Source organism: Cibotium barometz, chromosome 29, assembly GCF_041138505.1.
Source record: "Cibotium barometz isolate CiBa-2024 chromosome 29, ASM4113850v1, whole genome shotgun sequence".
In the NCBI taxonomy this organism is placed as follows: domain Eukaryota; kingdom Viridiplantae; phylum Streptophyta; class Polypodiopsida; order Cyatheales; family Cibotiaceae; genus Cibotium; species Cibotium barometz.
The window spans coordinates 28,670,731-28,697,541 of NC_141074.1; the positions used below are offsets into that span (position 1 = coordinate 28,670,731).

Here is a 26,811-nt window from a genome sequence, read left to right on the forward strand (position 1 = left end):
GGGATCTATAATCTCCGCTCAAATCGGAGCTTGTATGTAGAAGTTATGGAGGTCCAAAAATTGTAAAATTGCCTCCCCCCTTTTTGGGGGAAAAAGTGCATCCTTTGACCACTCTTACACCTCTCTTACAAACCCAACATTTCAATCCACATGGCAACCCCCCATTTGGCTATTCCTTAATCACCTTGATTAGGCTTGGGCAAATTAAAGGGCCCAAGAAGACCCCATTCACTTCCTAATGCTAGGCCTGTGGTCTTTCTTTTGCATTGGATTGCTCCCTGTATTTCCATGTGATGGTGTTAGTGATAGCATCTTTTGGCAAAGGATACAAGACTCGCGACTATGAGAAGATGCAGATCAGACTTCTAGACAAAGAAAGATCAAGGGTATGTTCATGTCTCTCTATCGTTGAGTCTACTTGGCCTCATTATGGTTTCGCCATAGTTTCTGATGGATGGACAGACATAGCTATGAGGCCAATCCTTAATTTTATGGTCTCAAGTGCAAGGGGGTTGTGTTTAAGAAATCTGTTGACACCAGTGGGAGTCAAAAAACATGATAGATTATTGTAGAGGCTTTGAACGATACCATCAGGGAAGTAGGTGTTGAGAACGTGGTGCAAATTATCACAGACAATGCAGCAAATGTATTGGGCAAGGAGTTCCCTCATATTTTTTGGACTCCTTGTGCAACTCATTGCTTGAATTTGTTATTGAAGGATCGGGCCACTATCACTTGGATGGAGGAGGCAATCACAAGGTTCAACAATTTATTGCAAATCATGATGCCACAAGAGCAATGTTTGGTAAGCTCTTCAAACTCAAGCTAATTAGGCTAGGGGATACAATATTTTCCTCTAACTTCATTACATTGCATCGACTAGAAGAGTTCACTCAAGCATTTTTTTTTACAAGTGATGAGTGGGATGCTTGGAAGGCCCATAATGCGCTAGTCAAGGTAATTGAAAACAAGATCCTGTTAGATGCATTTTGGGCCGATGTGGAGGTTTTGTGGCTAGTTATGGCCATGCTTTTCATGGTCAAGAAAGATGATCCATGCATGGGTGTTGTCTATGAAGGCATTCATTAGATGCTGGAGAAGATCACGGAGCTATTGAAACAAGAGAAAGAGGGGGATTCTCATTATGCAGAGATTCGAGCACTTACGCAAGAAAGGTGGGAAATGTTGCATTCACCTATTCATGCAATGGCTTTCCTTCTCAATCCAAGATGGTTTTCAAATAAGCCGCATACTGATAAGGATGTGATGAGAGGGTGGAGGAAGACAGTGGATAGGGTGGGCAAAGATATTGCTCAGAAGTCAAAATACAAGGAACAGTTGTTTGATTACATTGGATTGAAGTGGGACTTTGGTGAGGTTGCAAAAACTATGTAGACAATGTCTCCTATTTCATGGTGGGAGAATCATGGTTGAGATGCTCCACATTTGCAAAGATTGGCCATTCCTGTGTGGTCTCGGGTGTCCAGTGCCTCAACTTGTGACCACAATTATTCTACCTATGGGTTTATTCATTCGGTTAATCACAATCGACTAGGTTGTGAAAGCGGAGGACCTAGTGTATGTACATAGTGACCTCAGGTTAATATCTAGGAAAGAGGCTTCCTATGTCTCAGAGCCATGTCAACAATAGGATGTATTGGAGGAGGATGGTTTAGAAGCATGTATTGAGGATCTACTTGATGATGAAACTCTGGAACCTATGTAATTGTATCATGTCATTGATATGTCACCTGTGTATTTGTCACTCATGTGTTTGTCTCTCAATGTTTAATTTGAGCATTCTGGCATTAAGGAAAGGTATTCAGGCATTATCGAGGTATTCAAACTAAACACTCAAAAGAACTACTCTTGGAGCATAAATGGAGAGGAGAAGCTATGGAAAACCTTAATCTCCCATATACTCAAGACCATAATCTATTCACAAATCAATACACACAAGCTCTTGTCAAGTATTCAAGCGTAAACAAGACACATGCACAAATCAAGCGAATCCGGCAAGCATTCACTTACAAACTCATGCATGCACTCAACAAGATAATGTAAATTATTAGCAAGCAAGCATAGATGAGAGAAGAGTATATACAAGCTAGATTTCTTGGGGGAACTATATTTCCATTGAAATAATTAAATCATTAAATACTTGCTGGAAATAGGCCGAAAAATGGGAAGGAGATGCACCACTGCTGCCACCATCACCGTTGCTACCACCAATCGTCCTCTCTGTCTCTCTCTCTCTCTCTCAATCTCTCTCTCTCTCTCTCTCTCTCTCTCTCTCTCTCTCTCTCTCTCTCTCTCTCTCTCTCTCAATTACAAAAAGCGCCCTCTCCTTAGTTTTCACAACACAAAATAGAGCCTGGATGTGATTTTTTAATTTAAAAGAATGTCACTTATATGATGCCCGTCAGTTTGCAGTCGTCACATACAACATCGCATAAACAACACTTTTTATCTGTCTTTTATACGATGTCTTTAGCGGCAAAGACATGTCATTGCTTAAGCGATGCTCGTCACTTTTCCATTCATTTTCCCCCCATCACTATGGGGGGGTTTTGTTGTAGTGAATAGGGCTTCGACTTCAACCATACACAAGCATAAAAGCTTTCAGGAGACCATTGGTGAGTAGCTATTTCCATAAGGTCTTCATTTTCCACATTTCTCCTTGATTTGGGAAGTAATTAAGGGTTTGAGATTTGGAAACCCGAATCCCTTGATATTGGCCACTTCAAATTGTCATTAGCCTTGTCGAATAATCATTAGGTTCACTAATGGTGCTATTGAGCAAGCTAATGTTTTAAATGGACCATTGATCAAGCCATGCTTCTCAAGTTTGGGAGTTTTTGATCAATTCATATACCATTGGATGCCATTGGGATTGGATTTTCTTGCTTTATTGATGGGAGCTATTATACATGATGGAAACATGAATTAACATCTGAATGATCAAATATGCATGCACATGGAGGTGTTGAATACCCATGATTTTGATATGCCTATGTTTTTGACATGCCTATGCTTGGTGGTAATGATTCTTATATGAGCCGCTTCACCACAAAATTAGACTCTTGTATTGTGATAGATTGAATGGGTGTGCAATTATAAGTGCCAAGTGTAAGTGACTCCATACATACTTTCAAAGTTAAACCTACATAACTCACACACACTTGTATCCACATTTCAATTTCAGGTAAACAAGTGATGTGTAAGGGTACCTCAACATATGGTGAAGAGGCTGGGGGAGCATGTCTTGAGCTCACCGTGCCATGAGTGCCTTCATAAAGTGGTATGGTGAGAGATTAGGTACTATGGTGGTGAAGACTTGGCCCAAGCCCTTGCTCTTGAATTTCAAACTTGAGTAAGGGGATTGAAAGAGCTTGGCCAGGAGATCGGGGAACTTCAACATGCTACATCAACTTCCAAGTGTTCTCAATGGATGCATTTTGATGGAAAAATATTTGGCAAGAAATGGATATAGTATTGCAAGTGAAATTCAATTTAGTTTATATTGAGATTTTGTTGCAAATACAAAGGAGGTGCCATCTTTTTGGGGGGGGGGGCAAAAAGTACATATTCAAGGCACTTGGGGTTAGATTTGGATACCCAAAGATGCAAATGATGTGGTGCATTCCTTTAAATGGGTCTGAGACATTACCAATGCAAAGAGGAAGTGTGGATAGCAACTGGAGACAATCTTGACAGTTTTCTGCTGCATTGCTAAACCCTAATTCAATCCAAAAGGGTTGGGGATGTTTTCAAGGGGTTTACATAGCTTCATTCTACTCTCCAGAGGGTACATTTTGAGCCCTTAAGTTCTCCATTCTGACTTCGTTTACTTCTCCAATCGACAAGTCTCCTCGCAAAGCAAAAGTGATACCCAATAAAAAACAGAGAATTAAGTTGGAGATTTGCACATGTGGGGGCATTGTACATGCCATTAGCTCCTCGACAAACTAAATCACTCTTGATTTTAGCACCGTTGACTTGGTCAAATGGCAATAGTTGACTGGTCAAAGAGGTCAAAACAGAGGATTGTTGCCGATCAAATTTGGTCAAGGCATTGATATGGATGCATAAGTCTTGCTTAAAGCATCCCATCAAGCTAAAAACTTCCAAAATCGATTTCCATTAGATCAAGATTTGGTCATTTTTGTATTGAAGTTGATTTTCCCACAAAAAAAAAGTAAAAATAGAGAATAGTACAAGGTTGACCAAGTCAAAGGAAACTACGCAAGTGGATAGAGAATTCAAATACCTCTCTATAGAGCCAAAGACCATTCAATTTGGAGTTTGAGAACCCTTACAAAAGTCTTTTTAGCAATTGAGATGTTGCCAAAGGCCAAACTCAACAAGGGAAACTACAAGGAAGCTATTGAGTACGAAGCAGGCACATTGGAAGCAAGACAAGAAGTAAATCGGGATGTTCAAGGAGCTATGAAAGAAGAAATTAGTGGCAAAGTTAATGAAGGGGTGCATCAAGAGGAAAATGTTCCACAAATACCTAAAGAAGTGGGGACATAAGCATGAACAACATGACATATTTCATGTAAACTATGATTGAAAAGATGGACCAAAGAGTTCATGGTCGATAAGTTTGACTCTATAAGGAGTTGCATGATGGGATCACAAGCTCGAGGCAAGATGTTGATAAAGACAAAGAAGCTTACGGTGGACCTATGTTGCATTCATATGCACCAAACACTTTTCCACCAATGGTGCCACAAGCTTATGGATCTTTTGTGGGATCTTCACATGAAAATGCATTGCATACTTCTCAAGCTAGTATGTACCATGTTGATGGGAATCATGGTTCTATTCTTGGAAAGGAAAACTTGCCTCTTTCTTTGATGCATTAAGGTAGAACAAGTATGCCGAGTATGCCTATGCATGGTCCTATGAAGTGGACAAAGAATATGAACACGATGATGCACTTCATGCAAAGAATGATTTGATAGAATGGATCAAATCTTCCACCCAATGCATAGTGGACAAGTCCAATGCTTCGATCAAGAAGACTCATTGTGAATTATCTAGATTGGAAGAGGAGCTTGGCAACTTATGGTGGTGTGGTGAACCAATGTTGCATGTTTATGCACCAAACTCATTTCAAGAAAATAGACCACAAGACGGTAAGCCTTTCGTGGGTTCAACACATGCAAATACATTACATGCTCTTCAAGCTAGTATGTATTATGGTGATAAAAGTCATGGACCTATGCTTGGAAAGGGGAACTTACCTCCATATTCAATGCAACAAGGTGGGGCAAATGCATTTGAAATGCCTATGCAGCAGCAAGTTGATACATATGGATCAAGTATGCTTATGTATGGTTCCTCTTCAATGCATATGTGTAATCAAAGATACCCTTCACCCTTGTCTATCAATGAGCCACATCATAATCTAAGCTAATCCAAGGCTAATTAGGCTAAATTGAGGCTAATCTAGATGCTCCGTTCTTTCATTGACATGAGTCCTTGATGGTATACCTCAGCTTGGATGCAAGTTTGTACATGTATATTTGAAGTTTCGAGGATAAAACCTCTTGGGTGGGGAAGGTTTGTAACAAAGTAAAAGGGAACTCAAGTTAATTTGGACCTAAGGCCAAGGGATGAAGGGGATGTGAAAGGAGCCAAGGATGAGGACTAGGCATGCCCCATGGACCTTAATAAGTGTAGTGTGAAAGGGTGGCCTAATATAGAAGTGAATATGGGCCAATATCATGGGATTTACCTTTTGATAACCATCATAATACAAGTCAATTACTCTCTCTTGTCTCTAAACGTAGGCTAATCATCCTAATCTAAGCTGATCCAAAACTAATTAAACTAAATCAAGGCTAATCTAAATGCTCCTTTCGTTCAACAAGTTCTATATATTTACATGCTAATTTGAGTGGCATTACGAGCACTATGTATTTTTTTAAAGTACAAGTAGTACATTGGATAATTATCTAATACTTTAGTATTAAATTAAATTAAATTATCTAATAATTAAATTTTAGCTCTTTGAAGTTGAAAAACTGATTTTTTAAAAAAAATACTACAAAAAGTACTTCAGTTATAGTGTGCACATAGAGAAATGTTTTTAAAGTCTAGTTTTTTTAAAAAACAAATCATAGCTCGGGAAAACTAAGAGCGCTGGATATACTTACAAAAACACCCAACCTGTTGAGAAAACTCACATGTAGAATTTCTATATACAATAGACATATTCCTTAGTAGGGAAAGAAATTCCTAGAGTATAAAATATCGGTGCACGTGAATTGCCTGCCTAACATAATCATTATTGAGTTGTAAATCCAAACTCCTGGAGGACATCTAGAGTAAACTTCACATCTTTGAAGCATCCTATCACTTGTATGTGGTGGGGACTGTCAAAGTGATAATATTGTTTACCAAGTCTCATCTTATTTGTGAGAGTGGTTATTCTACTAGGATTCTCCATTCCTTGGATGTTGAGAGATTTGCTCAGCATATAATATAAGAGACAAATCATAGTTAGCTGAGGATTATGAGAACGTGGTGAATAGCTCACCACATCTACATACTCAAGGAAGTGGAAACGATGGAACATAAGTTGTAGCTTGATGGAATGTGTGTTTGAGGCTGCAACCGCTGCCAGCACTCCTATGAGATGACCGCATGCCTCTACTTTGCCCGAGGAATAAATCTTTGCCAAGTTGATATCATCAGGAAGAGTAGCTTTGTAAGTCGCCTTTGGAGAGAATAAGACCTAGCAGCAACTCCGTAATGCACGAGATGGACCTTGGACGACATGAGACACTCATCATCGACAGCATCATCTTTGAGACGCTCATCATCATGCATGATGGGACAAAGGAGGTGAGGGACGAGCCGATGTGCGAGCCATTCCGCATCACCATGGTCTCCTCATCCTCATCCTTGTCGTCGTCGTCGTTATCCCGCCTTGCCTTTTCATCAGCATCACAATAAGCATCATCATGAAACCCACTAGTTATTATGAGCCACTTGGAAAAAACTAAAAAAAAAACACACACACACTAAAAATATCAAAGCAAGGTATACCTCAGCATTTATCAATGCCGATGTGAAGGACCCAGCTGCCTTCTTTTGTAGGAAACATGGTGATGACACCGAGACAATCCATTCGACTAGAGTGTCTTCACTCAACTAGCACTCACCCAGATCAAGCGTCCTTACGCTGTTAAGCTGCATCCACTTTTGGTCATCCAAATTATTCAAACTTTCACACCCATCTAAAATTAGAATGCGCAATTTTGGTAGCTCGTCTAAGCCCACCAAATTTGTTAAGCTCTTGCAATTGCGAAGGTCCAAAATGAGTAAGCTCTTCAGTTGGCCCAAGCCCACCAGATTTGTTGAGTGCACACAGTTAGTAAGATTAAGATATCTTAAGCTCGTGCAAGAGCCGAGCGAAAGCTCTCCTCCTATCATGTCACCATGGAGGAAAAGATTTCTCAATCATGTAAGGTAGCTAAGGTCCCATGCTTCACCCTTACAACTTTCTGTTCTCACGTGCACATGTAGGTATTCCAACTGGACCAATGGACTTAGATCTGGGAACACTTCCATTCTCGGTGGTGGTATAAACGAAGAGTAGTACTTAACGGCGACTAAATGAGCAAAAGAGGGCAACTCTCCTTCGCTGGATTCTAAACTTAAATCTGTCAGTGTTTTGCCCGCATCGGACAAACCACAATCATTTGCCATGATCTGAGCATGTCCAAGTTGAACTTTTTGTAACTTCCCTAGGCCCAAAAAGTTAGACAAACCCCTCACCTTCACTTCTACCATCTGAAAATTGGGGCATCCCCTAAAATCAATACCATTTTCTAGTTGAAACCCAATAAAACTGTGATCCATCAGTTCTTTGAGCTGCAAGCCACAAAAAGGAATGAAATCATACAATACACAACTACCCCACTATACCGAAGGAACAACATCAACAATATTGCATCCTCATGTTATCTTGCCTTAGAATTGTGATGGTAAGGCTACCTAACCTGGAAGTGAATAGCTGGTGTATCTAGCTTCCGCAAGATGCTTAGCCACTCGCATATATCCTCCATTTTTGGATGCCATCGGTGAAACATTACGAATGTCACATCCAAGAAGAGACGCTTTAGACGTTCAGGGAGCTTCAAGTAGCTCATCTCAATCAGCCTCATGATGCCTTGTAACTCATCTCTTATCACATCCTTTAAATTCATTGATTCAATCTTATCCTTCCAACAAGATGAATCTTCCGCGTATGGCCTCAACATATCACCCACTATTCTTATGGCAAAGGGGTGATAGTTTGCAATGTGGCAATCCAACACTCTAATTATTTCTGGCACCGCATCTTTGTCCGTAGTTGACGGCACATGCCCAGGCCTGAGTGCAGAGAGTGCAAGAGAATCGATGCGGCTTCGACCAGATTCAAGCTAGGCATAGGAATGAGGTGTGTGGTCAAGCTCTTTAAGAGACCTCTTTCTCGGGAAGTCAACAACACTTTGCTGCCAGCTTTGAATTGAAAGCCCAAAATTGCTTCAGCTGCTTTTTTGGATGCTTCCCACACATTGTCGATAGCCAAGAAGACCGGATCAAGTGGCTTGCACCTTCTTATGAGGTACTCAACCTGTTTTAAAATACTCATCTCTAAAGTAATGATGGAGGGAGCATCTTGCTCTCTCTCACTCTCTCTCTCTCTCTCTCTCTCTCTCTCTCACACACACACACACACACACACACACCAATTGCATAATTTTGATAAGACCATAAATTCGTTCCTTCTGAATAGAATGCTACAATAAACATCACATGACTAAAATGCTTAACAATTGATGATATGTTGTAAAAACCTAATAAAGCACTTTCACACAAGGTTGGCATCATCGTAAGAAGCATCTCACCACAATCGGTGAGATTTCTCAGTATACATTTCAACACATCGACTAACATGCTCTCTGTCACTTCACTTGGTAGCTCAAAATAATGCACCTTGCCAGGGAGTTGCGTGTAGAGGTCATTGCAGAGGCATTGGTAGAGTGTAGATTTTCCAGGCATCCCATACATGCCTAAAATTGCAACTTTTTGTGAACTTAGTATGGTGTCAAACTGATCGTCTATCACCTGCATGTAATTATGATGAAGGGATCAGTAGGTATCCATTAAGAAAGCATAATAAGAGGAATATGGGATCTCGTGCACTACTTCTTAAGCAAATTGGTAAGTTAGGTGGAACTTGGACAGTTAAGTGGGAGCCGATGTTGGACACCCGATCCTTCATTGGTGAATAATAACAGTAGCCTCTCTCGCTCCCAACAATGAGTTGGAACGAGAGAAGTGTCGATTGGGATGACTCGGGAGGGAATTAAAGGAGGAGGAAAAAGAATGGGATCTGACTGGATACCTTGCAAAGGCGTTGCTTTCCTTGTACATCGGAATCCTCATATGGGACATCTGGGGACATTAAGAGGTGACAGATGTCGGTGACAATGGCAGCTATGTACTCCCTTACCACTTTGTAGTGGAGCTGGCTCTTGGAACTCTTGAAAAACTCCTTCCCACTCCAGCGGATGACGGCTTTGAGGGCTTGTTGCCAAGTGTCGGGGTTGATTGGCTTGCCTTGCCAGTCCTTGCTTTTAGAGAGCTCCTCCCACTTTCTCACCCATGTGTTCGATTCTAGCCCCTCAGAAAGCTCCTCTACAGATAGCTTGTAAAACAAGGGCAGTATCTTAATTGATTGAGGATGTTGTTTGGCCTTGTTCACAAAAGCAGCGAGCTCCATCATAGGCCACTTCGATTGCACGAAGTCCTTGGAGAGCACTAGCACAGCCACCTCACATTGCATGGCAGCCTCCATGATCCACTCCTCTGGGAAGTAGTCCCCAGGGCGCAGGCTGTCCCGATCCTTGTCGAATAAGGTGTGGATGTGGGCACGTCGCAACTCTCAAAACAGTAGCTCCACGAAGTCTTTCTGCATCCCACTGTGAGAGAGGAACACCCTGAATTGCCCACATGGAATCTACTATCTGCAAATCCACAAGGCTTCATTAATCACACTAAAGGATACTTTGATGTGACTTGTAAAGTTGCAATATGCACACTACATATATAAGTCACATATGCCCTCTTTTATATGTAATAGGCCGTGGATATAGAGGCAAGTAGGGCACTGTCACATCTGAGGATCTACGGAACTCCCCATGGAGCATCAACGCCTCGGCCCCATGCTGTGCAATCCACTCCATAATCATGTGCTGCTCCGCCTCAGCTCTAGAACTCTCTACCTCAGTAGTCCGAGCCTACGCAAAAAGTAAAGCATACAAATAATTGATTAGTTTCTATCATTAGGTATTAGTTAAAGAAATTTATAACTTAGAACCTTAATTATAACTCTTTTACGTAGAAGATAAACCTATGTGCTGGATGTCAGACTCTCTCGATGTCGTGCCTCTGCAGTAGCTGCCTTTACCATCCGTGCAGCTCTAAGGCGATCAATCTCCGCTCTTGCCTCTACCAACTCCTGAGTGAGTCTCTCCAGTAGGTGTGGGACCCTACGTGACACAATCAACCGCCGCTCATTTTAAAAATATGGAAAAGTATATATAAACATGTAAACAAATGACTTTAAAAAAACTTAAGAAGTAATAAATGTTTAAATACCTGGACGTCTGTCGTCGGTATCGATTGTGAGAATAAGCACACCACGTGCTAGATTCTCTCTGTGGTATTTCGTATGTCGATGCCAACTTGGGTGCACAGAGTCTCAACCGTCGACATAGGCACAAACACTAGATCCATACGAGCTACACAAAGGGCTGGTGGAGGCCGCCTAACCTGGTCCTAGAGGCAGCCTCAGCTAGCACCGCCACCAGGCCGATGGCTAGTGTAATCACCTCCTACCCTAAGACAAACTCCGCATATAATTGAGGTGGATCCGAGTGGCATGCATATCTCGATCGAGATAGTGTGGTGGCGTTGACATGTACTGGTGACATGGATGGTGACTTGAAACCCAGACCTGCTGGCATGGCATTAGTTGGTATCTCGATAGGCTTGGGAGGCACGTGTCGTGTTTTAATTGATGGCGATATCACGATCGAGGTACTCTGCCCGAGATACTTTGATGTCCCAATTTTAGAGAGAGTGATCGAAAGTGAGTATGCAATAGGCGAGTAATTTGATTGCATGATAGAATCTATCATACAATAGATTCATTCCTATGATAGAAATGGGATGTAATTCCTAATCCATGTATAATTTTTGAAAACCCCAAATCTAATAGAAGGATTTATATTTTTTATTTGTTTGCATTAATGCAACCTAGTTAAAATAATAGCTGGAGTCACTCAATGGTTATGCCATACATCAACCTTGTGATTCCCATTCAATGCATGCGAGTATAAAAGAGAAAGATAAATCACACTAAAGGATACTTTGATGTGACTTGTAAAGGTACAATATGCACACTACATATAAAAGAGGGAAAGGATCTTGGCATATCTTGTAAAGTTGCAAGGTTCTTGACTTGAGGAATGGATGGAGCCATTAAGTGGTAAGTGAAAATGATATGATACTCTAAGAGTTTAGAATATTTTTCTCACATTATGTAAATATCTTGTGGAAAGTTGCTGCACGTTAGGATTAAAAGAGTATAAAGACTTTGTTATGAATTGTATAGAGGAAAAGTTCATTTTAAAATTTGCAAGGCTCTGAAATCCGAATAGTTGACTTGGAGAATAGCTGTCATCAACCTTGTGAGTCCAATTAAATACATCCGAATAGTTGACTTGGAGAATAGCTGTCATCAACCTTGTGAGTCCAATTAAATACATCCGAATTTAAATTAAGAAGATGTGCTAATCCATGAGTCCAATTAAATACATCCGAATTTAAAATAAGAAGATGTGCTAATCCACGAGTCTAACATTGCATAAACTTGCCGCATCAAATTGTTGAAAATTGTAGCAAGTTGCATGTAAAAGAGGGAAAGGAGCCAATTAGCTTTTTCTCAGCAAGTGAAGAAAATGATGACATCACTTGTTTATGTTTAAAAAATACATGGTCTAATCCGTTTTATCACAAAAAAAAATTCAATCTTCTAATTCAATGCTAGGCAAAATTACAACCCATTTTTTTCAAATTGAGCCATCAAAATCACACATAAGGATTCTTTTTATTATTTATTTTTTTAGGGTTCTTTGGAACAATTGTTCAGACTTAGTCTATGGACTTAGTCTATGCATGTCAGTTGCATAGACATGAATTTTTAAAGCTCCATTCACGTTGCGGTCAGACAGCTGGAGCCATTTTATTGGTAGGCTATGCCTTTATCATCAGCTGCCTGACGTTCAATTTCCCATCGCTGCGCAGTACACTCTTCTCTCCTCATCGTGTGCAGATGCCAAAACAAGCAGAAAATGCTGCTCGAGTTCACTGCAGAGAAAATGATGAAGCTTCCAGCTCGAGTTGGCGGCAGAAAAAACGCAGACAAGCTTCCAGCTCGAGTTCGTATGGCCAGTATGTGTCTTTAATGCATAATATATGTCTACTAATAACTGAACTGCGCTTCTTCATCTCTAATGAAGCCTTGTGGATTTGCAGACAGCAGCTTCCATGTGGGCATTTCAGGGTGTTCCTCTCTCACAGTGGGATGCAGAAAGACTTCGTGGAGCCGCTATTTCGAGAGTTGCGGCGTGCCCACATCCACGCCTTCTTCGACAGGGATCGGGACAGCCTGCGCCCTGGGGACTACTTCCCGGAGCGGATCATGGAGGCCGCCATGCAGTGCGAGGTGGCTGTGCTAGTGCTCTCCAAGGACTTCGTGCAATCGAAGTGGCCTATGATGGAGCTCGCTGCCTTTGTGAACAAGGCCAAACAACATCCTCAATCAATTAAGATACTGCCCTTGTTTTACAAGCTATCTTTAGAGGAGCTTTCTGAGGGGTTGGAATCGAACACATGGGTGAGCAAGTGGGAGGAGCTCTCTAAAAGCAAGGACTGGCAAGGCAAGCCAATCAACCCCGACACTTGGCACCAAGCCCTCAAAGCCGTCAGCCGCTGGAGTGGGAAGGAGTTTTTCGAGAGCCCCAAGAGCCAGCTCCACTACAAAGTGGTAAGGGAGTACACAGCGGCCATTGTCACCGACATCTGTCGCCTCTTAAAGTCCCCGGATGTCCTATATGAGGATTCCGATGTACAAGGAAAGCAACGCCTTTGCAAGGTATCCAGTCAGATCCCATTCTTTTTCCTCCTCCTTTAGTTCCCTCCCGAGTCGTCCCAGTCGACACTTCTCTCGTTCCAACTCATTGGGAGCGAGAGAGGCTGCTGTTATTATTCACCAATGAAGGATCGGGTGTCCAACATCGGCTCCCACTTAACTGTCCAAGTTCCACCTAACTTACCAATTTGCCTAAGAAGTAGTGGACTAGATCCCATCTTCCTCTTATTATGCTTTGCTTAATGGATACCTACTGATCCCTTCATCATAATTACATGCAGGTGATAGACGATCAGTTTGACACCATACTTAGTTCACAAAAAGTCGCAATTTTAGGCATGTATGGGATGCCAGGTTGTGGAAAATCTACACTCTGCCAATGCCTCTGCAATGACCTCTACACGCAATTCCCTGGCAAGGTGCATTATTTTGAGCTGCCAAGTGAAGCGACAGAGAGCATGTTAGTCGATGTGTTGAAATGTATACTAAGAAATCTCACCGATTGGTCAGATGCTTCTTACGATGATGCCAACCCTGTATCCACTATGAGGCAGGTGTGAAAGTGCTTCATTAGGTTTTTACAACATATCATCAATTGTTAACCATTTCAGTCATGTGATGTTTATTATAGCATTCTATTCACAGGGAATGAATTTATGGTCTTATCAAAATTATGCAATTGGTGTGTGTGTGTGTGAGAGAGAGAGAGAGAGAGAGGGAGAGCGAGATGCTCCCTCCATCATTACTTAGAGATGAGTATTTTAAAACAGGTTGTGTGTGTGAGAGAGAGAGAGAGAGGGAGAGCGAGATGCTCCCTCCATCATTACTTAGAGATGAGTATTTTAAAACAGGTTGAGTACCTCATAAGAAGGCGCAAGCCACTTGATCCGGTCTTCTTGGCTATCGACAATGTGTGGGAAGCATCGAGAAAAGCAGCTGAAGCAATTTTGGGCTTTCAATTCAAAGCTGGCAGCAAAGTGTTGTTGACTTCCCGAGAAAGAGGTCTCTTAAAGAGCTTGACCACACACCTCATTCCTATGCCTAGCTTGAATCTGGTCGAAGCCGCATCGATTCTCTTGCACTCTGCACTCAGGCCTGGGCATGTGCCGTCAACTACGGACAAAGATGCGGCGCTAGAAATAATTAGAGTGTTGGATTGCCACATTGCAAACTATCACCCCTTTGCCATAAGAATAGTGGGTGATATGTTGAGGCGATACGGGGAAGATTCATCTTGTTGGAAGGATAAGATTGAATCGATGAATTTAAAGGATGTGATAAGAGATGAGTTACAAGGCATCATGAGGCTGATTGAGATGAGCTACTTGAAGCTCCCTGAACGTCTAAAGCGTCTCTTCTTGGATGTGACATTCGTAATGTTTCGCCGATGGCATCCAAATATGGAGGATATATGCGAGTGGCTAAGCATCTTGCGGAAGCTAGATACACCAACCATTCACTTCCAGGTTAGGTAGCCTTACCATCACAATTCTAAGGCAAGATAACGTGAGGATGCAATATTGTTGATGTTGTTCCTTCGGTATAGTGGGGTAGTTGTGTATTGTATGATTTAATTCCTTTTTGTGGCTTGCAGCTCGAAGAACTGATGGATCACAGTTTTATTGGGTTTCAACTAGAAAATCAACGATTGCAAATCCATGATCTTTGTAAAGAATTTGGCAAAAATAAAATGAGTCATGATCCTAGATATTTGATTATCACAAAGGATTGTGAATATGCTCCAGAAACCCTAGAAGATGGTGGGAAGACAAGTGTTGAAAGAATAGCAGTTTACAATGGAGATTTGGAGATAGCAAATTTGGAAGGTTACTCAAGGGTGGTAGCACTTGTTCTGAAAGATTGTGAGGCATTGAGGGAGTTAAATTTACGCGGCATGAAGTCTCTTGCCATTGTAGAGGTGGAGGGTTGTAGCAAACTACAGATTGTGGAAGGGGACTTGAGCTGGCTACAACGCAAACTTGTGAAGTTGTGGTGGGTTGGTAATGATGATATCCTGATCCGGCATGCACTTAGGGGCATATTGATTCATGGTCATCAGTGGTTGGGGCTTCTCCCTAGAAGGAGAAATATCCTCAGTATAGGTGAATTTTTAGCTCTTCAAGATGTAAGGCTTAGTGGCAGGTTGGTGGATGATGTCTCTAGCCTAAGACATTGCCTCAACCTGAAGAAATTGCATATGACCATACGTGAGAGAATCCCAGAGCTGGGGAATCTGAGCAAGTTGGAACATCTAAACTTGTCCAATGATTGGGATTACTTTATTTCCATTGTAGGTAGGCCCCGTGTTAGACACATCGGAGCTCTGGATTTGAGTGGATGTTCAAGTTTGCAAGACGTGGAAGTTCAGTTAACCATGTTTCCTCAAATAAAGCTGGGATCTTTAGAGAAACTGACCAAATGCAGGTTGAAAGATCAGGACAATGCAACATGCTCAGGTATTGATTTTAGGGGATGCCCCAATTTGCAGATGGTGGAAGTGAAGGTGAGGGGTTTGTCTAACTTTTCCGGTCTGGGGAAGTTACAAAAAGTTCAACTTGGACATGCTCAGATCATGGCAAATGATTGTGGTTTGTCTGCTGCGGGCAAAACACTGACAGATTTAAGCTTAGAATCCACCGAAGGAGAGTTACCCTCTTTTGCTCATTTAACCACCGTTACTACTCTTCGTTTATACCACCACCGGATGGAAGTGTTCCCAGATCTAAGTCCTATGGTCCAGTTGGAACACCTGCAGGTGCACGTGAGAACACAAAGTTGTAAGGGTGAAGCACGGGACCTTAGCTACCTTACACGATTGAGAAATCTTTTCCTCCATGGTGACATGATAGGAGGAGAGCTTTCGCTCGGCTCTTGCACGAGCTTAAGATATCTCAATCTTACTAACTGTGTGCACTTAACAAATCTGGTGGGCTTGGGCCAATTGAAGAGCTTACTCATCTTGGACCTTCGCAACTGCAAGAGCTTAACAAATTTGGTTGGCTTGGACCAGCTGCCAAAATTGCGCATTCTAATTTTAGATGGGTGTGAAAGTTTGAATAATTTGGATGACCAGAAGTGGATGCAGCTTAACAGCCTAAGGACGCTTGATCTGGGTGAGTGCCAGCTGAGTGAAGACACTCTAGTGGAATGGATTGTCTCGGCATCATCACCATGTTTCCTACAAAAGAAGGCAGCTGGGTCCTTCACATTGGCATTGAGAAATGCCGAGGTATACCTTGCTTTGATCTTTTTAGTGTGTGTGTGTGTTTTTTTTAAGTTTTTTCCAAGTAGCTGATAATAACTAGTGGGTTTCATGATGATGCTTATTGTTGTGATGGTGATGAAAAGGCAAGGCGGGATAACGATGACGATGAGGATGAGGAGACCATGGCGATGCGGGACCGGCTCGCACATCGGCTCGTCCCTCACCTTCTTTCTCCCATCATGCATGATGATGAGCGTCTCAAAGATGATGACGATGATGATGATGCTGTCGATGATGAGTGTCTCATGTCATCCAAGGTCCATCTCGCACATTATGGAGCTGCTGCTAGGTCTTATTCTCTCCGAAGGCGACTTACAGAGTTACTGCTATGTCTCTGTTGGGACATGGATGGGCAACCACATGAACCCACCATTTCTATATTGGTCGACCATGCAGAGGCATTGCTTCTTCCTGATGATATCAACTTGGCAAAGCTTTATTCCTCGGGCGAAGTAGAGGCATGCGGTCATCTCATAGGAGTACTGGCAGCGGTTGCAGCCTCAAACACACATTCCACCAAGCTACAACTTATGTTCCACCGCTTCCACTTCCTTGAGTATGTAGATGTGGTGAGATATTCATCGGGTTCTCGTAATCCTCAGCTAACTATGATTTGTCTCTTATATTATATGCTGAGCAAATCTCTCAACATCCAAGAAATGGAGAATCCTAGTAGAATAACCACTCTCACAAATAAGATGAGACTTGGTAAACAATATTATGACTCTGACAGTCCCCACCACATAGAAGTGATAGGATGCTTCAAAGATGTGAAGTTTACTCTAGATGTCCTCCAGGAGTTTGGATTTACAACTCAATCATGATTATGCTAGGCACGCAATTCACGTGCACCGATATTTTTATACTAGGAATTTCTTTCCCTACTAAGGAATATGTCTATTGTATATAGAAATTCTACATGTGAGTTTTCTTAACTGGCTGGGCATTTTTGTAAGTATATCCAGTGCTCTTAGTTTTCATGAGCTATGATTTGTTTTTTTTTAATACACTTTAAAAACATTTCTCTATGTGCACACTATAACTGAAGTACTTTTTGTGGTATTAAAAAAAAACAGTTTTTCAACTTCAAAGAGCTAAAATTTAATTATTAGATAATTAAATTTAATTTAATACTAACTTATTAGATAATTATCCAATGTACTACTTATACTTTAAAAAAATACATAGTGCTTATAATGCCACTCAAATTAGCATGTAAATATATACAACTTGTTGAAATAAAGGAGCATTTAGATTAGCCTTGATTTAGTCTAATTAGTTTTGGATCATCTTAGATTAGGATGATTAGCCTACATTTAGAGACAAGAGAGAGTAATTGACTTGTATTATGATGGATATCAAAATGTAAATCCCATGATATTGGCCCATATTCACTTCTATATTAGGCCACCCTTTCACACTACAGTTATTAAGGTCCATGGGGATGCCCAAGCCTAATCCTCATCCTTGGCTCCTTTCACATCCCCTTCATCCCTTGGCCTTGGGTCCAAATTAACTTGAGTCCCTTTTTACTTTATTATAAACCTTCCCCACCCAAGAGATTTTATCCTCGAAACTTCAAATATACATGTACAAACTTGCATCCAAGCTGAAGTATACCATCAAGGACTCATGCATTAGGGGAAGGTTGAGGTCTATAGGGGCCCTTTAAGCTGCCATATTATGATTTTAATGAATTTTTGTTAAAATGTTAAGTTTCTTTAACTTTAGATATCTTCTTATTCTTCAAATGGCTAGAAGTTTGAATTTCAAAGTTTCCCGCCAAATTTGAATTTAAAATTGAGTGGGAAAAACCATATCATGTGACATATCTATGGAAAGAGCTCAGCGAGTAAATTCTGGATCTCTAATCTCCGATAAATTTTTGAGCTCATATGTAGAAGTTATGGATGTCCGAAATTTTAAAAACTTCCCTCCCACTTTTTGGGAATGAAAAGTACAAAAAGGCATCTTCTAGAGAATCTTTTGACCACCTTTAATCACCCAACATTTTTGTATACATGGCATCACATGATTGAACCTTTTCCTTAATAACCTTTTAATCACATGGCATCTTAAAGGGCCCCTATAGACCTCAACCTTCCCCTAATGTCAATGAAAGAAAGGAGCATCTAGATTAGCCTAATTAGTCTTGGATTAGCTTAGATTATGATGATTAGCGTAAGTTTACAGAGAAGAGAATAATTGACTTATATTATGATGGTTATCAGAAGGTTCCCATGATATTGGCCCATACATGAAGGAAAGGAGCATCTAGATTAACCTCGATTTAGCCTAATTAGCCTTAGATTAACCTAGATTAAGATGATTAGCCTAAGTTTAGAGAGAAGAGAGAGTAATTGACTTGTATTCTGATGGTTATGAAAAGGTTCCCATGATATTGGCCCATATTCACTTATATACTAGGTCACCCTTTCACACTGCACTTATTAATGTTCGTGGGCATGCCCAAGCCTAGTCCTAATCCTTGGCTCCTTTCACATCCCCTTCATCCTTTAGCCTTGGGCCTAAATTAACTTGACTCCCTTTTTACTTTGTTACAAACCGTTCCGATCCAAGAGGTTTCATCCTTGAAACCTTAGATATACATGTATAAACTTGCACGGATGAAGTATACCATCAAGGACTCATGGCAAGTAGCATGCTCATGCGTGAGCCATGTATGTTGGAGCCAAAAAGACAAAAGTATGGCTGAAAATTACTTGCAATGCCCTCAAATCGAGCCATATCATGTACTCCATAATGGCATATGCACTTCATGAAGCTTCCACACATTTTGCATCCCAAACCAAAAGGTATACGGCTATCCAAATAGTGATTTTCAAAAATTTCAGCAACCCATAATCATTGTTTTTATGCACCAATTGATTCTTCAGATGAAGCCATGCACATCTTGCACACTAACCCTACCCCAGTGATCTTCATTGGCATTCACAATATAAGTGACAAGTTAGAGGTGATAAGTCTTGCTTGCACATAAAATAAATATCTATCAAATATATCCATAAATGCCAAATAATTTTAATAATTGCTAAAAATGAGAATAAGACAAGATATGCACACTCAACTCAATGTATTGTAATGTGTTATCAAGTCCATAATGACATGTAAGAATAAAAAGACCAAGTATCAGAGGTTAGAATCAGCATGTCGGAATAACGGGTGGGAATCAGCATGCTAGAATCAGTATGTCAGAATCACCAGTTTGAAATCAGCAAGACGGAATTAGCTGGAATCAATTAGATGGAATCAGTAAGACATTCGAAATCAGCATGACATTCAAAATCATCCGCGCAGTCGAATTTAGGTGGTGTGTGTGTGAGGGAGGGAGTGAGAGATAGTAGTGGGGCTATACTTGAGATGTGGTGGGTAGCTTTGTTGAGTTACTTTGGCATGCTACCATTGACATAGCTATCATGAGGAGTCCCTGATTCAAGCAAAATAGATAGAGGTAAGTGAGAGTTGCCTCACTAACTTATTGCATGTTTCCCATGGCATATTGGGTTTGGGTTGAAGTAGTCTAGGCTCCGCGAGTCATGAGAGAAGAGTCCCATTCAGTGATTGAAAGGCTCGACATAAATGGCTATGTCAAGCCTTTTGGCCAATCAATCAAAGGCTTCTAATATAGATAGCCTCTAGCCCAATCTCCTTTACACATAATCATGCCATGTGGAAATCACTTTCCCACACTCTTTTATTTGGTTGTCACCATTCACACAATATCTTATGTGGCATTCTTATCTTTCCACAGGAGATGTTGGAGAGACGATATGGATGTACATGGTGGAGAGACTAGTAAGCTTCCCAATGCCACTTGGTTTTGGATTGCCATATTTTTCTAGATTACATTATGGATTTGTGGATTTTTGTTTCTCCATTTGTTTGAATATTCCATTGAGTTATGTGTGACGTAAGTTTATTCTCCCCTTTCTTTTTGTTGTCGATATGTACTGCAAGAGTATGCAGAGAGATGGCTGCAATGGCAGCTGATCTACGTTATGATGCAAATACTTGAGAGTCCTCCTCAAGATGCAATCCCTTTGTTGATGACAAATGTACATCTGGCTGATTGATGCATATGGATAAATGCCATACTTGGCATTCTACATTTTATTTTGACTATATCTTTTTTCTATTTGTTGCTAGTCTATTTAGAATTCGACTTGGCTTATAAGGATACATGGAGTATCTCAAAAAACGCAATGTTTAAAAATCGATATGTGCTTGTGTTGTTGTCATTTTGTGGTGAATTTATGTTGCACACCTTTGGTGGTCTTGAAATATGTTGCTCGATTTTTTCCTCACTCTAAAAAGTTCGCTCGGAGAACAGGAGGACTCAAACGATCATTTGTTGTGATAAACGGGAGGAGGGAGATGTTGTTTATATAGGCAAGGTAATTTTATTGCATGATAGAATCTATCATACAATAGATTCATTCCTATGATAGAAATGGGATGTAGTTCCTAATCCATGTATAATTTCTGAAAACCCCAAATCTAATAGAAGGATTTATATTTTTTAACAATTTGTTTGAATTAATACAACCTAGTTAAAATAATAGCTGGAGTCACTCAATGGTTATGCCATACATCAACCATGTGATTCTTATTAAATGCATGATGCGAATATAAAAGATAAAGATAAATCACACTAAAGAATACTTTGATGTGACTTGTAAAGTTGTAATATGCACACTACATATAAAAGAGGGAAAGGATTTTGGCATATCTTGTAAAGTTGCAAGGTTCTTGACTTGAGGAATGGATGGAGACATTAAGGTGGTAAGTGAAGATGATATGATACTCTAAGAGTTTAGAATATTTTTCACATTATGTAAATATCTTGTGGAAAGTTCCTGCAAGTTAGGATTAAAAGAGTATAAAGAATTTGTTATGAATTGTATAGAAGAGGAAAAGTTCATTTTAAAATTTGCAAGGCTCTTAAATCCGAATAGCCGACTTGGAGAATAGTTGTCATCAACCTTGGGAGTCCAATTAAATACATCCGAATTTAAAATAAGAAGATGTGCTAATCCTTGAGTCTAATAGTCTAACATTGCATAAACTTGCCACATCAAAATGTTGAAAATTGTGGCAAGTTGCATGTAAAAGAGGGAAAGGACCAAATTAGCTTTTTCTCAGCAAGTGAAGAAAATGATGACATCACTTGTTTATGTTTAAAAAATACATGGTCTAATCTGTTTTATGACAAAAAAAAAACCAATCTTCTAATTCAATGATAGGCAAAATTACAACCCATTTTTCTCAAGTAAAGCCATCAAAATCACACATAAGGATTTTTTTTTTGGGTTCTTTGGAACACTTCACGAGACTTAGTATCTCGTTTGACGTATGTCTGATGGTCGATATTCACTTCATACCTCGATCGAGGTATTTAGTATCTCGTTTGAGGTATCTCTGACGGTCAAGATTCACTTCATACCTCGATCGAGGTATTTAAACTATTGGGATCGCATCTTCAATGTGCGTGAATGGACGGGTCGGATTGTGTGGATGTATATTGTTTGAGATATGTGAACGGCTTAGATTTCATCTTGATATCTCTTTGAGATATTTGGACGGATGAGATTACATCTCTAAACCTTGAAGGAGATATTTGGACAGATGAGATTACATCTCTAAACCTTGAAGGAGATATTTCAATGGTCGAGATTATCTTTGAGTATCTCGTTCAAGATATGTGGACGGTGGAGATGGCCTCATTGAATATGCTGAATATACATCTGAGCGGAATGCCTAGGGGGATCCACATGGCCTTGACGTGGATCCGAGTGGCATGCATATCTTGATCGAGATAGTGTGGTGGCGTTGACATGTACTAATGACATGGATGGTGACTTGAAACACCTGGACCTACTGGTGTGGCATTAGTTGGTGGTTGAGGTCTATCGGGGCCCTTTAAGATGCCATGTGATTAAAAGGTTACTAAGGAAAAGGGCCAATCATGTGATGCCATGTATACAAAAATGTTGGGTGATTAAAGGTGGTCAAAAGATTCTCTAAAAGATGCCTTTTTGTACTTTTCATTCCCAAAAAGTGGGGGAAAAGTTTTTGAAATTTCGGACATCCATAACTTCTACATATGAGCTCAAAATTTGTCGGAGATTAGAGATCCAAAATCTACTCGTCACTGAGCTCTTTCCATAGATATGTCACATGATATGGTTTTGCCCACTCAATTTTAAATTCAATTTTGGCGGGAAACTTTGAAATTCAAACTTCTATCCATTTGAAGAATAAGAAGGTATCTAAAGTCAAAGAAACTTAACATTTTAACAAAAAGTCATTAAAATCATAATATGGCAGCTTAAAGGGCCCCTATAGACCTCAACCTTCCCCTAATGGAGTACCACAGCCAACTGTACTCTGATGTGAAGAACAAAGCGAATTTGTGGAAAAAGTTAGAGTGCCATAACGTTTTTGACATTACAAAGTATGTACACAATTCACACAAGTGCAAACAATGGCCAAATTATATTGCAATACGTGAAATTTACATATCAAGCTCTGACAAGATAAGTCAAAATTGCATAAAGTAGCTGCATAAAATTGCATACAAGCTCTACAAGCTATACTCGATGACCAAAATTGCACAAAGTAGTTGCATACAAGCTATACAAGCTCAAACAAAGATGTAAGCTGACCAAAATATGTATGTACAAAAGGAAAGACATGGGCAAGGCCACTCTATGTGGAGCCCTCACTCAGGGTCAACCATTGGTTCCTGCAAAAACCATACAAGATATTTTTTTGGTATACAAAACAACGATCTAACATGACATGGCAAAGCAAGTATACAAATCATAAGGTTAAGGCTTGCCGCACTTACCATATCTGCAATGTGCCCCCAATTGAGGTTGGCGCCTTCTCGCTCAAGCTTCTCCAAAAGAAAGTACGTGTTATGGCAGTGAGCAATGTCCTCCTCTTCTCCGTTGCCGGCCGACTAACCACTTGATTCTAAAAGTACCAAAACAACAAGATAAGCGTTGATACTTACAAAGTAGACATAACATCAAATGAAACATACAAGATAAGCGTTGATACTTACAAAGTAGACGTGGAATGCATCCCAACCACCACTTCCAAGGTGAGAGCTTCCTACGCTCTCCATTCGGGCTTTGGCTGCATCCTCTTGTTTCTTGTAGTGTTGGGGATTTCTTGCATGCTTTTGCTTCTCCTCATTCCAATCCTCGGTGCTCATGTACCAAGGCTTCTCACCCCCTGCCTTTACTCTCCTAGTCACATCTCCCCGCCAATGTTTTATAACGTCCACCATGTGTTCCTTTATCAACCTTATGGGGACGACATCACTACCAACGGCTAGCTTGTACTCATCCTTGATTTGATTTATGAATCTATCTTTCTTATCTTTATCCAACTTTGGCCATAAAGTCATAAAGTCATTTGCAAAGACAATGTGGCAAAGCTCACAAATGCGGCTCTTCATCTCTTGCCCGACATTATCCAAAACCACATTGCCATTGACAATTTTGAAATGTCGCGAGCGATGATCACGAGCGTGGAGTGCTTTTGCCGTTAGATGGGGAAGGACGCTCACGTGGGCGCGTAGACCCATCCGTGCCCCCACTTAGACAACAACCACCTCCACATCCACTACTCAAGCGTTGTCCTCTGCGAGTGGATGAGCGACCTGAGGGAGGGGTTCTGGCAACTCTTTGTGGGGTACACGTGAACTAGGGATAGCGGTGGTGGTGCCCGATGGTGCGGCCAAAGTTCACGCCCCTCACTCCCAAAATATTGTTGTGCCATCGCTCTTTGCTTGAGCGTGCCTTGTGCTAAAAAACCCATAAACTGGTCAGGCGACATGGCATATGGAGAGAAGGATGGAGAGTAAGCCGGTGTCTCATCTGGAGTGCGAGACATGTTTCTACACACACATAACAAAGCCCACATGGACACTTTAATAAGAGCATACACATGAATTATCCCTCAACATTCATTCATTTATGCATGAGGCCTTATGCATAACGCCTATGCATAAAGCTATGCATGAGGTCTTATGCATAAAGCTATGCATGAGGCCTTATGCATAAAGCTATACATGAGGCTTATGCATAAAGCATGCATGAGAATTATGCATAAAGCCATAAAGATTATGCATAAAGCTTATGCGCGAACCTACAAAGCTATGCATGAGGCCGTATGCATGAAGCTATGCATGAGGCCTTATGCATAAAGCATTATGCATAAGGATTATGCATAAAGCACTATGCATATAAGGCCTTAAGCATAAAACTATGCATGAGGCCTTATGCATAAAGCTTATTCATAAGGCATGCATGAGGCCTTATGCATAAAGCCTATTCATAAAGCTATGCATAAAGCTATGCATGAGGCTTATGCATAAAGCATGAATGAGCATTATGCATAACCTACAAAACAAATCCCCAGCATCCAAGGGTGCAATAATAATCGAGGAAAGATAGAAAATCACTTACCTCTTTTTCGTGATGTTGAAAGAGAGGATTAGAGGAGCTACAAAACTAACAAAAGGTGAGGAAAGGATTAGTAATCCATACATACAAAAGCTTATGCTGCACACTATGCTAAAGCTTATGCAAGCCTTATGCAAACTAGGCCGCTATGCAAGCCTTATGCAAGCTATGCTAAAGCTTATGCATAAAGCATGCATGAGGCCTTATGCATAAAGCTATGCATGAGGCCTTATGCATAAAGCTTATGCATAAAGCATGCATGAGGCCTTATGCATAAAGCTATGCATGAGGCTTATGCATAAAGCACTATGCAAGCCATGATATCCTAAACTAAGTCTTACCCCAGCACTATGCATCAGGGATTTCATTAACGTCTTCACAATTTCGTGATCACGTTAACAAAACCTATTGTTAACATATTAAAACTTGTGATCACATTGTATATTCACATGACTTGAGCAATGACCTGCCAGAACCCACTAGTCCTGTAACACCTCCGGGCTTCTATCTTTCCCGGCGGGCCCACCGGGAAAACTATTATCGTGGCGGGCCCGCCCGGAAAGATAGAAGCCCGGCGGGCCCTCCGAGAAAAACAAAGAATACCGGCGGGGTACTATTCTGTATAAAAACACTGCCCGACACCCATCGTACAACTTTTGGGGAAATAGTCCTTGTTTTGGGGGCGTGATATCTCTCCTCAAAGTACTTGTAGAGCTTTCGAGTTGCTAGAAGTGTCCTCTTGGGAAGAACGTCCTTATCTTAGGGGATGTTGTCTTTCCTTGTAGGCACTCCTAAGGCTATTGAGCCACTCGTCCTTAGTTCTTTGAACTGGGGGCAGGGTGTGGTTCGTAGCTAATACTTGCGGAGATTTAGGGACAAATTTGGAGTCTTTCAGCTTTGCATTTGAGCCACGTACGTAATCCACCTCATTCTGATTGATGAATGGTTTGATGGAGCCAAGAGTCCTGCTTAGGGGCTTGTATTGGTTCTTGATACTTGATATAGTTTAGAGTAGACAAGGGTCTATTGTCCTATACTAGAGTATTGGGCAAGCATAGATATTTGATTTTCTTTGTGAATGTTAGAGAAGGTCTATTGTCCTATACTAGAGTATTGGGCAAGCATAGATCTTTGATTGTGTAAAGTGTCCTTAATTGGGTACAAAAGGCATCCTTCATTGGGGGTGCAATGTGCATGATAGTTTCGAAGTAGTTTTGTAGTAAGACCTTGCCAGATAGTTTGAAGTAGTTTTGTGTTATGTGATGATCTTTTGTATTTGTCAAGATAGTTTCGAAGTACTTTGTCTGCTAATGTATGTTTTGTAATACGTGAGTGATTTGTTGTTTTTTCATTTGTGTATTCATTGTTATATGCTTGGTTGAATAGGTTATTTGTTGAGATGGAGGACAATGTTGGATCCAGTGATACCTCCAATAGAGTCCAAATTTCAAATAGCAGGAAAAAAAAGGCACCTGGGATAGAGTGGCAATATGCAATTAACATTGGTGATCGATTCATAGATTGGGAGTGTAAGCTATGCCATGTTGTTTTTTCATTTGTGTATTCATTGTTATATGCTTGGTTGAATAGGTTATTTGTTGAGATGGAGGACAATGTTGGATCCAGTGATACCTCCAATAGAGTCCAAATTTCAAATAGCAGGAAAAAAAAGGCACCTGGGATAGAGTGGCAATATGCAATTAACGTTGGTGATCGATTCATAGATTGGGAGTGTAAGCTATGCCATGCAGTAAAATCAGGTGGGGCGCCTCGACTAAGAGAACACTTTTTAGGCGGACCGAAGAAAAAGTCATGTACCCACCCCT

At 40.7% G+C, this 26,811-nt stretch overlaps 1 protein-coding gene and 1 pseudogene across 6 annotated transcripts; one reads left to right on the plus strand and one right to left on the minus strand.

The window, feature by feature from the left end:
* Window positions 1–8,341: 8,341 nt before the first annotated feature.
* On the minus strand, window positions 8,342–10,250 carry LOC147622010 (TIR domain-containing protein-like; annotated as a pseudogene).
* Window positions 10,251–12,363: 2,113 nt separating this feature from the next.
* On the plus strand, window positions 12,364–17,372 carry LOC147622011 (disease resistance protein L6-like). 6 transcript variants are annotated; one of them, XM_086823056.1, is made up of 7 exons: window positions 12,364–12,513; window positions 12,607–12,840; window positions 12,875–13,225; window positions 13,504–13,776; window positions 14,074–14,688; window positions 14,817–16,451; window positions 16,571–17,372. In XM_086823056.1, the coding sequence occupies exons 2-7, from the start codon at window positions 12,619–12,621 to the stop codon at window positions 17,309–17,311; spliced, it is 3,837 nt and encodes a 1,278-aa protein (XP_086679182.1). In that variant the 5' UTR covers window positions 12,364–12,513; window positions 12,607–12,618; the 3' UTR covers window positions 17,312–17,372. The 6 variants fall into 6 exon arrangements, with proteins under 6 accessions (XP_086679182.1, XP_086679178.1, XP_086679179.1 ...); XM_086823054.1 differs by having other exon boundaries at window positions 12,380–12,509; XM_086823055.1 differs by having other exon boundaries at window positions 12,383–12,522.
* The last annotated feature ends 9,439 nt before the right edge of the window (window positions 17,373–26,811 follow it).